The sequence below is a fragment of the Vulpes vulpes genome, chromosome 5 (genome assembly GCF_048418805.1).
Source record: "Vulpes vulpes isolate BD-2025 chromosome 5, VulVul3, whole genome shotgun sequence".
Classification (NCBI taxonomy): Eukaryota; Metazoa; Chordata; class Mammalia; order Carnivora; family Canidae; genus Vulpes; species Vulpes vulpes.
Genome location: NC_132784.1, coordinates 42,035,104 through 42,048,007, shown reverse-complemented (window position 1 = coordinate 42,048,007; position 12,904 = coordinate 42,035,104). Strand labels below are relative to the sequence as shown.

Genomic DNA, 12,904 nt, shown 5'->3' with positions numbered 1-12,904 from the left:
GGACCTGAGAAAGGGAATCTCTCAGATGTCCATTGGTACAGTCAGCAAATCCAAAGGAAAATTTGGGGTACATTTGTTCATTTCCTCAGTAATGATCCCCAAACAATAATCTCATGATCTTGCCTTAGAGACACAGCTGACTTGCTAAAATTCCAGATTTCCCTGGGCAACCCCACCTTGGCTCCCAAGGAAATATGAAGACTGCATCCATATTTTAGGGAGTTGTTTCTGGTAGGTGGTATGCCAGGCTAGCTCTAGAAACGTGGTTCTCAGGACTGCACCTCTTCATGGAAGCTCTTACAAAATTGGGTTGCTTGGGCCACACCCCTGGAGATTGCGATTCAGGTGGTCTGAGGCTGCGCTGGCTGGAAGCAGCGGTGGATTTAAAATCTCCCCAGGTGACTCTCGTGTGCTTCCAGAGTTGAGAACCCCTGGGCCAGGTGGGAATGAGCCTCTTCCTCAGTCACCTGGCAATGCCCACAGAGGCTGGTGACGTGATGAGAAGGGCATGGTGCTCCCCGGTCACAAAACCTGGGATGTCTTCCTTCCTTCCTTCCCTCCTTCCCTCCTTCCCTCCTTCCTTCCCTCCTTCCCTCCTTCCTTCCCTCCTTCCTCCTTCCTTTCTTTCTTTCTTTCTTTCTTTCTTTCTTTCTTTCTTTCTTTCTTTCTTTCTTCTTCTTCCTTCCTTCCTTCCTTCCTTCCTCTTTCTTTCTTTTCTTTCTTTCTTTCTTTCTTTTCTTTCTTTCTTTCTTTTTCTTCCTTCCCTCACTCCCTCCTTCTTCCTTCCTTCTCCTTCTTTCCTTCCTCCTTCCTTCCTTCCTTCCCTCCTTCCTTCCCTCCTTCCTCCTTCCTTTTTCTTTCTTTCTTTCTTTCTTTCTTCCTTCCTTCCTTCCTTCCTTTCTTCCTTCCTTCCTCTTTCTTTCTTTTCTTTCTTTCTTCCTTCCTTCCTTCCCTCACTCCCTCCTTCTTCCTTCCTTCTCCTTCTTTCCTTCCTCCTTCTTTCTTTTTTTTTCCTCCTTCTTTCCTTCCTCCTTCCTTCCTTCCTCTTTCTTTCTTCCTTCCTTTCCTTCCTTCGTTCCTTCCTCTTCTTTCTTTCTTTCTTTCTTTCTTTCTTTCTTTCTTTCTTTTTCTTCCTTCCCTCACTCCCTCCTTCTTCCTTCTCCTTCCTTCCTTCCTCTTCCTTTCTTTCTTCCTTTCCGTCCTTCCTTCCTTCCTTCCTTCCTTCCCTCCCTCCTCCTCCTCCTTCTTCTTCTTCCCCTTCCTTCCTTCCTTCCTTCCTTCCTTCCTTCCTTCCTTCCTTCCTTCCTTCCTTCCCCTCACAAACAGAGTGCACACTGTGCACAAAGTGCCAGATAAGGTTCAGGGCTATTTTACATCTGGAGGTCAGTGAAGGCCATCTGAGAACCGCTGTTTACACCGACACCTACAGGAAATGAAGGCGCAAGCCCTGCCAGGATCTGGATTCTAAAGGAAAAGCATTCTCGTGTGGGGGAACAGCAGGTGCAAAGGCCTGACGAGGAAGGAACATGCTTGGCGTGTGGAGGTTAAAAGGCTAGTCTGACTGGTCCAGAGCCAGCAGGTGGGGGAGTGACAGGTGAGGTCAGGCAGGAATTCCACTTCGAGAGCAACCGGCGCGCCGTGGGAGGAATTGGAGCAGGTGACTGAGAAGATGGGGGCTCCATCTGCCCCACTCGGCTGCTCGGAGAGCAGATCCGTGAGGAATGGTCCCACGTTCCCCATGTGACAGGCAGGCTGGTTATAAGGGAGAAGGGCTGCACGTCCCCGCCCCCCCCACCCCGGAGGTGGGGAGCACAATGGCACAGCGGGTAGGGCCACGGGTTCCTCTCCCTCGTCCTTGCGTGGCAGCCGCTCCATCCCCAGCGGGCCGCGGAGGAGAACCCCCGGCAGCCACGTGGGGGCGCTCCCTTCCTCCGAGAAGCACTCGCACGCGGAGGCCGCTTTCAGGCGGGACAACCCCCCATCCCCACCCCCCATCCCCATCTCCATCCTCCATCCCCATCTCCCCACCCTCATCTCCATCCCCCCTCCCCGTCCCCATCCCCATCTCCCCCACCCCCATCCGCCATCCCCGTCCCCCATCCCCATCCCTCATCCCCATCTCCATCCTCCATCCCCATCTCCCCACCCCCATCCCCATCCCCCCTAATGCACGTGGGAGGGCTCTCGAGTTTGGCCGCAAGGCCATCTGCGGGCTGGGCCGCTCCGGGGCTGCCCGGTGCCGCCTCCGCCCGGCCGCCGCCCGCCGCCCCCTGCGAGCCCCGCCCCTCGGCGGCCCGGCCCCCGCCCGCGCTCACCTGCCCGCGCTCACCTGGCTTCGCTGACCGCCGCGACCGGGAGGCTGTGCGCGCGAGTGAGCAGGGCCGCGGCGGCGGCAGGTGCCAGGAGGAGCGCGGCCCCGAGGAGCGCGAGGACCCGCCTGCTTCTGCGGAGACAGGGACGGGAAGGTGCGCGCCCGCCAGGCACCTGCCGCCCGTGAGCCGCGGGCCGCCGCACCTGGCCCTTTGCAGGCCCTGGGACCCGAGGCTGCATCTCCTGGCTCCCCCCGGAAATTCCCGCTGCAGCCCCAAGGGACGCCAGGCGTGGAGGTCCCCTGCCGCCCACCAGGCACTACAGGGACGTCGTGGGGGGTGACCTCGGGGAGAGGTGACTGCCAGGCACAGGGGGACAAGGGGCAGCGCAAGAGGGGGATCCCGGGGTTCTTCCCCCACCCGGATGCAATCTGAGACAAATATCCGGGTGCTGGCAGTCGATGCGGGGTTGGGAATGAGGGATGGGGTGTGAAGCGGGAGGCAGGGCAAGCTAATACAAGGATGCTGCGCCGTCCAGGTGGCTGATGCTCCGCTCTTCCAGAATGCTCTATGGAGCCTCAGGCAATGCGCCCGAAAACTGTTCTTGAGAGATGAAAGAAAGAAGCCTTTTCTAGTGTCTTCTATCCATCCCGCGTGACAAGGGTGGCCCCACAAAAACTCATTCTGCCTCACTTGTGACTAAGGCCAAAAGGAGTCCTGAAGGAGTCTCGGCTGTAGGAGGTTCTGGGACAGGAAATTGAGACTTAGAGACACAGGCTCAGAGCGATGCAATGCCTGGTTGTACCTGCTCAGAATCATGAGGGCCCGAACCCAAATAATCTGCAGTGGCACAGGTGCAATGTCAAGCACAGGTGCAATGTGAAGCACAGGTGCGAGGCTGTCCAGGCACAGCCTGGCTGGGAGGATGCCTCTGACAATCCCATGCTGCTGCTTGAAGCTGCCTTGGTTATTCACGCAGAGGGGATAAGGTACCATCCCTATATGGTGAGGGAGGCAGGGAGCAAACCATCTTCCTCCAGAGTGCCAATCCTGCTTGGAATGGAGGAGTGGTCGCTCGGTGGTGCTGTGATGGATTAGTCATGTCTGCTGTGAGCGTAGGCTGGGAAGTTATGACAACTATGCTGTCCACTCACTGTGCCTTTTGCCAGACCATCTAGTGCTGCCCTCCTTGAATTACTGGCATTCCATACGAGTGGGTTCTCCAAAGAAAGAAGCCCTACCTTTCATACCTCCCACCATTTATTTTTTTAAGATTTTATTTATTTATTCATGAGAGACACAGAGGTGAGAGAAAGAGAGGCAGAGACACAGGCAGAGGGAGAAGCAGGCTCCATGCACGGAGCCCCATATGGGACTCAATCCCAGGTCTCCAGGATCATGCCCTGGGCTGAAGGCAGTACTAAACTGCTGAGCCACCCGGGCTGCCCACCTCCCACCATTTAGAAGCTAAATGTAGTTGTACGGCCACAAGCTTGGAGAGTGCTGTTTTTTTTTTTTTTTTTTTAAGATTTTATTTATTCATGAAAGACACAGAGAGAGAGAGAGAGAAGCAGAGACACAGGCAGAGGGAGAAACAGGCTCTACACAGGGAGCCCAACATGGGACTCGATCCCGAGTCTCCAGGATCACACCCTGGGCCCAAGGCAGTGCTAAACCACTGAGCCACCGGGGCTGCCCAAGAGTGCTGGTTTTTAGCCGAGGGATTGAAATCTGCCTTCCAGGACAGCCTCCAGGGAAGATGCTGATATTGGGGCCAGGGCTCCTGAGTCACAAGGCCACTCAAGTAGGTCCCCACCAGGTCTAGAGTTGGGAGGTACTAAGACCTCATTGTCTCAGGTGGGTGGTAAGCCATCCAGTCAGGCCATCCAATAAAAACCCACATTCACCCAAGTAAATATTTGTCTAACTCCCCAGGGGACTTGAGCCCAATGCACAGCACCTCCTCTCAGGAGTCCGACGGGTCTCCACTGGCCAGCCACTGCTATAATAAAACTAATAAAGCCTCCTAAACAGACTATTAAGGCTGGATGGTGTACCCCCCAAATTCTAACATCCAGAACCTCCAAATGTGAGTCTATCCAGAAACAGCATCTTTAAAGAGATAATTAAGGTGAAATGAGCTCATTGGGATGGGCCCTCATCCAATCTAAATTATACCATCCTGAGAAGAGGAGATTAAGCTCGGACAGCCGGGCACCTGGGTGGCTCAGTGGTTGAGGATCTGCCTTTGGCTCAGGGCATGATCTTGGGGGCCTGGGATCAAGTCCCGCATCAGGCTCCCCGTGAGGAACCTGTTTCTCTCTCTGCCTTTCTCTCTGTGTCTCTCTCATGAATAAAAATAAAAAAAAAAAAAAGACTTGGAGGACCACATGGGGAAGACCATGTGAAGGCATGGGGAGAACCTCAGAAGAAACCAAACCTACTGACACCTTGATCTTAGACATTTACTCTCCAGAACCATGAGGAAATGAATTTCTGTTGTGTCAGCCCCTTCATGTATGGCACCTTGTCACGCAGCCCGAGCCAGCGAATGCACGTAGGTACCAGGACAGACAGACAGGGAGACGGTGCCCTGTGCCCCACCTTACGTCCTGTGAGTCCCATCCTACTGGGACCTTGAGCCCACAGCACAAATGGCCCAGTGCCAAAGGGCTCCCCTGCCACCTCAGGTCAGCAGTTATATTTTCTGTCTTTTTGAGGGGACTAGTCCTGTGACCATGGGTTGGAGAAAACCCCAGAGCTTCAGGCGCCGACCACCATCCTCATTCTCTCCAGAGGTTGGTCCCTCAACAAGGTCCATTGAGGGGCCATAGCCCAAGAGGAAGGAATAGCATAGTGTCTCCTGAAAAGTAGTTGTGTCTGAGAAGATCCCAGTCTTCCTTGCAAGCTGTCAGCCCAGCGTCCTGGCCAGGATCCCCTACAGGATTCCTCTCGCTCTTTCTTCACAAATACCTGGAGCAGCAATCAGCACGTCCTGCTGCAAACGCCACCTGCCACCTCCGAGGAAGCCTGCAGAGGCTTGCCCTTCCTCCCCTGCCAGGGCTGCCGGGCCTGCTGAGGCCTTGCGCCTGACGCACCTGTTCCTGCAGGCACTTGCCAAGGTCTCCAGAGCCCTTGGAGCAGCCGTACCCCTCAGGGAGCCGAGGCCTGTGACAGTGCCCCAGAACTGGTCCGCCTGGCTCTGCTGGGCTCAGCGGCTCCCCCTCCCCTAGGGAGCTCTCAGGGTTCACTGTTTTGTAGGAGGGAGAATCCACCCCTGTGGGCCTGAGGCCTCTCCACTCCTGTTCAGCAGCAGGAGAGATCAGCGACTCAGGAGCACCCCAGGAATCAGCCTGCCCTCTCAAAGGGGCCTGGGGGTGGGGGTTGGTCAGCATCCCAGAGCTGTCTCTACTACCTATCTTGACTTTCCTTGTCCATCCATGTGAGGGTGAGGGTAGGAGGTCACACTAATCCGTAATTCCCAGCACTCTTGGGGATTTCATCCTGGGAAGTGTGAGTATAATTTAAGCAGGCATCCAGTGGTAGGTCTTTCTTCTACCAAAGGATGTTCAGAGCTATTTTTTTTAAATCTCTGTTTCCAAAATAAATAGCAGTGTAATTATTAGATCTCATTTCCATCTTATTACCAGATTTTCTTTCTCTCCTCTTTCCTTTCTTTCTTTCTTCTTTCTTTCTTCCTTCCTTCCTTCCTTTCTTTCTTTCTTTCTTCCTTTCTTTTTCTTTTTCTTTCTTTCTTTCTTTCTTTCTTTGTTTCTTTCTTTCTTTTTCTTTCTTTCTTCTTTCCTTCCTTTTCTTTTTCTTTTCTTTCTTTCTTTTTTAAAGATTTTATTTATTTGAGAGAGAGAGAGCACAAGCAGTGGGGGAGGCAGAGGGAAAGGGAGAAGCAGAGTCTCCACCGAGCAGGGAGCCATAAGACTCGATCCCAGGACCCTGAGATCATGACCTGTGCCCAAGGCAGATGCTCAACCAACTGAGCCACTCAAGTGCCTCTCTTTTATTTTAAGATTTTATTTATTTATTCATGAGAGACACAGAGAAAAAGGCAGAGACACAGGCAGAGGGAGAAGCAGGCTCCCCACAGGGAGCCTGATGTGGGACTCGATTCCAGGATCCCAGGATCACACCCTGAGTCAAAGGCAGATGCTCAACCACTGAGCCACCCAGGGCTCCCTACCAGGTTTTATTTCAGTCTCATATGATTTTCTCAGTTCTGTTATGCTATCAAAAATTATACTTCCTGCCCCTGAACCCCCACTCTGAGAAAATAAACCATTTGAATTCAGATGCTTTTGTTTCAGGAGACTGGGTAAGGGAGAACTTGGACCTCCTCGCTCTCCCCACAGCAATCACACAGAGGCAGACACCCCCCAGCACCGGGCACTGGTTCGGGTCTCCACACAGGCTCACCTACCTCAGAGGAGTGGAATGAAGAAGGGGTGAAGGGGGAAGTGTATGGGAAGGGGTGAGGCTGAGAAGAAGAAAGCAGACCTTTCAATCTGGGAAGCCTTCATTAAGAACTGCTCCACACCAGCACCTTCTGGAAAGGGTGTTTTGAGAAAAAGCCAAGGAAGGGGACCAATTGCCCAGATAAGGGGACCCTTTGTGAAATAGGGATGGTGCAGAGAAAATAGGGAGATGGCCACTCCTGAATGGGTTTAGTGAAGCAGATGCTCACAGTGGCTTATCCAGCCACCCTTCCCCCACCTCCCTGTGCGACTGGGAGGGGCAAAGGGCTGCCCCAGCTTGGGGACAGCAGCTGGGGACAATGGTGATCACATGGAATCTCAAATAATAGGTAGCTGAGTGACATGTGGTTGCACATTACTGACAGGCAAGCCCTGTGCTGGTTCCCATGTGTATGATTTGCTTTGTCCTCCAACCCCGACCTGAAGCACCACCATCTCCGTTTTATGGACATGAAAGCTGAAGATGAGAGTCTCACAACTTACCCCGGGGTCCCCTCGCCAGTGACTTACCAGTCATGATTGGAACCCATGTCTTCTGACTTGAACTCACTATACCAGCAAACTGCCTTTGTGCTTAGTGGGAGCCATGGAACTTTTTTTAATGACTTAGTAAACAAACAAACAAAACACCTCTTTACATTGAAAGTTAGAAAGCATTGTGTGTCTAAGATATGTGAAGAAGCAGATTTTCCTTTTTTTTTTTAGGTGCTTAATTCTTAGATTAAATGAAAATTAGGATGCTCTAAAATAAATAAAATCTTTTTTAAAAAAAGATTTTATTTATTTATTTATGAGAGACACAGAGAGAGAGGCAGAGACACAGGCAGAGGGAGAAGCAGGCTCCATGCAGGGAGCCTGATGTGGGACTCAATCCCAGGACTCCAGGATCATGCCCTGGGCCAAAGGCAGCTGCTCAACCACTGAGCCCCCGAGGCATCCCATAAATAAATAAATCTTTAAAAAAAATTAGGATGCATTTCCCTTGCCCAGGATGCTTGAATGTTTGCATGTGGCTGGAATGGGCAACATCGTGGGTCAGCCTGTGATTTAAAAATCTGTCCTGCAGGGGCAGCCCCGTGGCTCAGCGGTTTAGCACTGCCTTGGGCCCAGGGCCTGATCTGGGAGACCTGGGATCGAGTCCCACTCAGGCTCCTTGCATGGCGCCTGCTTCTCCCTCTGCCTGTGTCTCTGCTTCTCTCTCTCCTCTCTGTGTATTCTCAGAAATAAATAAATAAAATCTTAAAAAAAAAAAAAAAGTCTGTCCTGCAAAGAGCATTAACAGGTAACCGTGATGCAGAGCTGGTCAACACATATTTGGAACTTAGCTGCACCCCTACTAAGTGAAGACTTGGAAGTCAGATGTGAAAAATGACTGTTTCTTACATATCAAAATAGCAAGGTTTGTATTTTGTTTTGTATTAGTATTCACATTCCACACTGGCAACTAATTAGATGGCCAGAGGACTGAATATTGATAGACCCTTAAGGGAAGTGATTTGTCTTTATGCTTCAAGAGCCTAGAAGCCATTCATGCTCCTTTGACCCAGTAATTCCCCTTAAAGATATGCATTCTAAAGAAATACCAGAATTGGAGACAAACGGTTACCATGAAAATATTTATCAGACTATTATTGATAAAAGCATGAAATTGGAAATAATCCAAGTATTTAATGATAAGGGAAGGTTTGACTAAATTAGAGTTCATTCATGGAATGGAGTGTTACACAGACATTAAAATTATGTTTACTTAGAAGTAAAATAATCTAGGAAATTGCTTATGTCATAAAACTATTAAAAGAAAGATATTAGTGTAGAGATACAGATTCCTTTCACGTATAAGAAGTTGTGCAGGGGGTGGGGGTGACTGGGTGGCGGGCACTGAGGTGGGCACTTGACGGGATGAGCACTGGGTGTTATTCTGTATGTTGACAAATTGAACATCAATAAAAAATAAATTTATTAAAAAAAAGAAGTTACTATATCCTAATTGCAACCAATAATAGTGTTATTGAAGTTTACCCCAGTGTCTTGGGACTTCTGAGGTGACCTGCCACAGTGAGGCCAGTGCATATCTCCAAGTTCACATAGAGCTTGTTCTTTAAAATTAATTTTTTATATACTACTAGTGGTATTTCCCTTGGAATACTGATCTTGGTTTTCTATATCCTAAAAATACTGGGGACCACTACTTACTAACCATGATTTTCATATTGTTAAGTCCGTTTTTACCCCTCCATTTCAATTATTTAAAAACAGTTCTTTTGGGGTTTTGTTTTTTAAACCATGAAATAAAGGCGCTTTTTCCCTAAAAAAAAAAGGTTGTGCAGGAAAAGATCAGAAAGATAAACACAAAAATATTTACAGAGAGTCCTTTCCTTGCATGAGGACCAGATCAAGGGTGATAGGGTTTTCCCCTCTCTTCATCCCATTATCTTCCCGTGTTTCTTAAATTGAACAAGTATTTGAACAACAAAAAAAAGAGATATCTTTTAAAATATGGCATGGATAACTCATAAGCTAGAAGTCTCCTTGTGTATTATTGAGGCCTTAGAGCTTTTCTAGAACTAACAAAAATTAAGCTAATAAATATCGGATATGGGGAATAGGTACACTGATGCATTGCTTGGGGCGCTGTAAATGACCTCATTCTTTCTGGAGAATAGCCACACAATTTGTAACAAGCACCACAAAATCATTCCTACCCTTTGACCTAGTAATTCCCCTTGGAAATAGGACCCCAAGGAAACGAATAAGAGGGAAAAGTAGCACATTCAAAGACAGTATTGGGTTGTCGTTTGGAGTCACGAAATATTGGAACTAATCTCGATGGCCAACGACAAAAATGGCACAGAACTCCTAAAATTGAGAAGTAGGCAGATGGCTATGTGGAAATGTTTACAAGGACCATTAAGTGGGAAAAGCAGAGGCTGTTAGTGCCCGCTGGTGATAACTCTGCAAGAACACAGAGGCAGTTGTGTAGGACAAAGATCAGAGGAGGACGCAGAGAAAGGTAAACAGGAGGATTCGGTGTCTGAACTGTTCTAAAAGGTTCGTCTCCTACATCATAAAAGCTGCTCTTTTACTGCAGCGCTCGCTGAGAGGTCAATGGGAGACATCCCACGGGGCGACACACCTGTCGCAGGGACACTCACTTTCTGTGGATGAGGACGATCGCCGGCGTGGTGAGATGGAACTGAAAGTCATTGGCGAGGTACCAAGTCCAACCATTACACTGAAATGAGAGGAGCCGAGGTTACTCCTGCCCCTGGCGCCCAGGGCCGCCCCACATCGTCTAACCTGTCGGGAGCTGGATGGAGGAGGAATCCACAGGGCACCTGTGGGTGGAGGATGGGGTGCTTCCATGGAAAGACAAAGGAATTTGGGGTTACAGGTATTTCACGTACCTCACTCATTTACTCATTTAACAAGCCTGCGTGGTGGGGATGATCATTGCCAGCTTACAGGATGGAAATGCAGACAAGTTTTCCCTCTTGTTGGAAAAGGCAGTAATAGCTAAGCTCCCAGGATGGTTGTGGGAGCTCAGTGCTATCCCATGACACGAATGTTAGGAGCAGTCATTGTTTTGGTGCCATCGGGTGGGAAGGGTCCATGCTGCTCCCTCTTCCCGGCCTTGCCAGCCCTCCCCAACTCCAGGGGAGGGGCATGCTCATTTCGGATGCAGGCCTGGCTCGGGAAGCCCCAGGGTGCCCACGCATGCCTGACAGGTGATCGGCTGGCTGAAGCCCCATCGGTCCACTGGCTGCCTGTGTTTGTGTGAAGCGAGGCAGTTACCTGTATTTCTTCAATCTCTCCAGGGCTTCAGAGATAAAAGGCTCCTTTTGCATCCAATCCACGCCCACCCCCCCACTCCAAGGGAGACCAGACTCATCTGGTGGAAGGGACAGCTTTCCTTGTCCCAGTTAGGAAGTAGTTCCCTTGATGGGGAAATTTGTGAATACTCAAGGCCTGATGGCCCTCACATCCGCTCTCAGGGGCCCACAGTGGGCTGGCTCACATCCTTGCCACCGATTCCCACCTATGGGCCAAGCCAGTGTGCATCTGGGCAAACAGCCAGCCTGTCCTCCCAGGGCCCTGTCACAGACCCACCCGAAGGCAGTTAGACTGTGATGTGCGCCCTGCCCGAGCTGCTGGGCACCTGCTCACAGAAGGCAGCCACCCGCTTGGTAAGTCATCACGTGCAGGGATTAGCCACACTTTAGTGGTTCTCTCTGCAGCCTTGCTCTCAAGGCATATGCAAAAGTCAGTGACGTGATCTAATCAGAATTATTTCCCTTCCGTTTACTCCAGCGTCATCATGAGGATGGGAGGGCCCTGGGGAGGCCACAACCAACGTGCGCAGATGTGGTGGCCCTGCCACATCTGGCTGGAAGTGGAAAAGAACTCATCAGCGAAGGTGCAGTGCAACGTTCTGTCCCAGTGACAGGCCGTCTGCGTAGAGGTGGAGAAAGTGTCCTATCTCCACGGGGTGACACAGACTGGAACCCAGGGGAGCCAGGCCACTGCATCCGGGACGTGCACCCAGAGGCCTGGGCCCTAGATGCCCACTGCTCTGCTCCGTCCCTCCCTCCCGCTGCTTTTCACAGCGGCTGCACCTGCCCAGACGGTTTGGTTACACTCACCCATCCTGGGAGGCTAGTCTCCCTGCCCACAGCCCACCCTCCCGTGGCTTCACTGTTACTCCAGAGAATGTGCCAGAAGAAAGGGCATCAGACTAGGGCTGGCCCTGGGAAAGCTCACCAAACCGGGTGAAGTGAGGCCCCGCGCTTGCTCACGGCCCCCGGCCTGGCCCCAGCCAAGAACCTGGGACTCACCGCATTCCCGACGGACAGGAAATCGTTGAGCAGCAGCAGATTTGTCCACCATGCGTGCCGGCAGTTATCCAGGTGGGACTTGGGCACCTCCCAGACGGGCCCCCAGGGGGCCAGAGAGAACAATCCAACCAACAAGCACACGGAATACATGTGCAGAGGCTGTAACCTGGCAGGGGAGAGCCGGGATGGGACCCGGGGAGGGTGACTCTCTGCGCTGGTCCCACTCGGTCCCCTGGGTGAGCCACAGAGAGGCTCCAAAGCACATTGTGCGGGTAGGAGGCCAGCAACCCACCCACGCCTCGAGGCTCCTCTGTTCGTGGGTAAAGCATCGTGGGCTCCCACATGAGCCGGCTCTGGGGCCGCGATGCAAAAATACTCTCAATCATTGAGCAAGTGGTGCATGTTGGCCACCACGCTAGGGCTTCTCAGATGCCTCTACGCCTCGGAAGGCTCCTGGCAGAGACATAGTACCTCTGCTCTACTGATGGGGACACTAGAGCTCTGAGAACTGTGGCCACTTGGCCAAGGTGGCCCGGCCATACAGCAGAGCTGAGATGGGACATGCAGTCCTCTCTGCCCCAGCACCAGGACAATACCTTTCCTCCCTCCCTCTGTCTTTTCCTCTCTCCCTTCATTGCTTTATTTCTCCCTCCCTTCCTTCATACCCTACCCCCTTCCAAGCAGGACTTGAAGCAGCTACAAAGATGATGGGGGGGAAAAAAAAGCACAGGTGTCCTTTAGAAACAGAAGAGCCACACCTGCCACCTGGTTTATACTTTATAGCAGCCGCATTTGTCAGTGGAAAGAAATAGCTACAACGAATTTTAATAATATACTTTATGTGGCCCAATTAATCCAAAATATTGTCATTTCAATAAGTAATCAATCTAAAAAATTACTGAGCTGCTTTACAACCTTTCTTCTTTGACTAAGAATCCGGTGTGTAAACTGCATTCTCGCTGCACGTCACCGTGGGCCACGTGTCTGGTGGGTACCTACTGGACAACACTGGTGTCCAGTTTAGAAGTGAGGTTGGGACACAGTCCTGGCATTCTGGGTGAGCTATGATCCCAGCCATCTTTTAAAAGAACACATGTCAAAATTCAGAGTACAGCATGTGGCCCAGCAGCATCTCCGAACATCTCAGGGGGCGCGTCAGGGCCTAGGGTGAGCAGTGACAGATGGGAAGGACAGCACTGCTGCAGGCGCACCCCCCAGCAGAGTCATAGGGCAGCACCCAGCCTCCGCTTGGTCCCGGGCCCCAGACCTGGTGGCC

General features: G+C 51.3%; 1 protein-coding gene across 6 annotated transcripts in view; it reads right to left on the bottom strand.

The window, feature by feature from the left end:
• Positions 1-12,904, bottom strand: part of LOC112919294 (O-acyltransferase like protein) — a 70,031-nt gene that overhangs the window by 8,699 nt on the left and 48,428 nt on the right. For 4 of the 6 annotated variants that reach the window (XR_012001565.1, XM_072758007.1, XM_072758005.1 and 1 more), the window contains 3 exons: positions 11,629-11,794; positions 9,949-10,028; positions 2,330-2,443 (listed from right to left, as the gene is read on the bottom strand). Coding sequence is in view for 5 of the 6 variants with exons in the window: in XM_072758007.1 (XP_072614108.1) it covers positions 2,330-2,443; positions 9,949-10,028; positions 11,629-11,794 (360 nt within the window). In the remaining variant the exon portion in view is untranslated. The remainder of the gene's footprint in view (positions 1-2,329; positions 2,444-9,948; positions 10,029-11,628; positions 11,795-12,904) is intronic. The other 2 variants (XM_025997685.2, XM_025997688.2) reach the window with 1 other exon arrangement.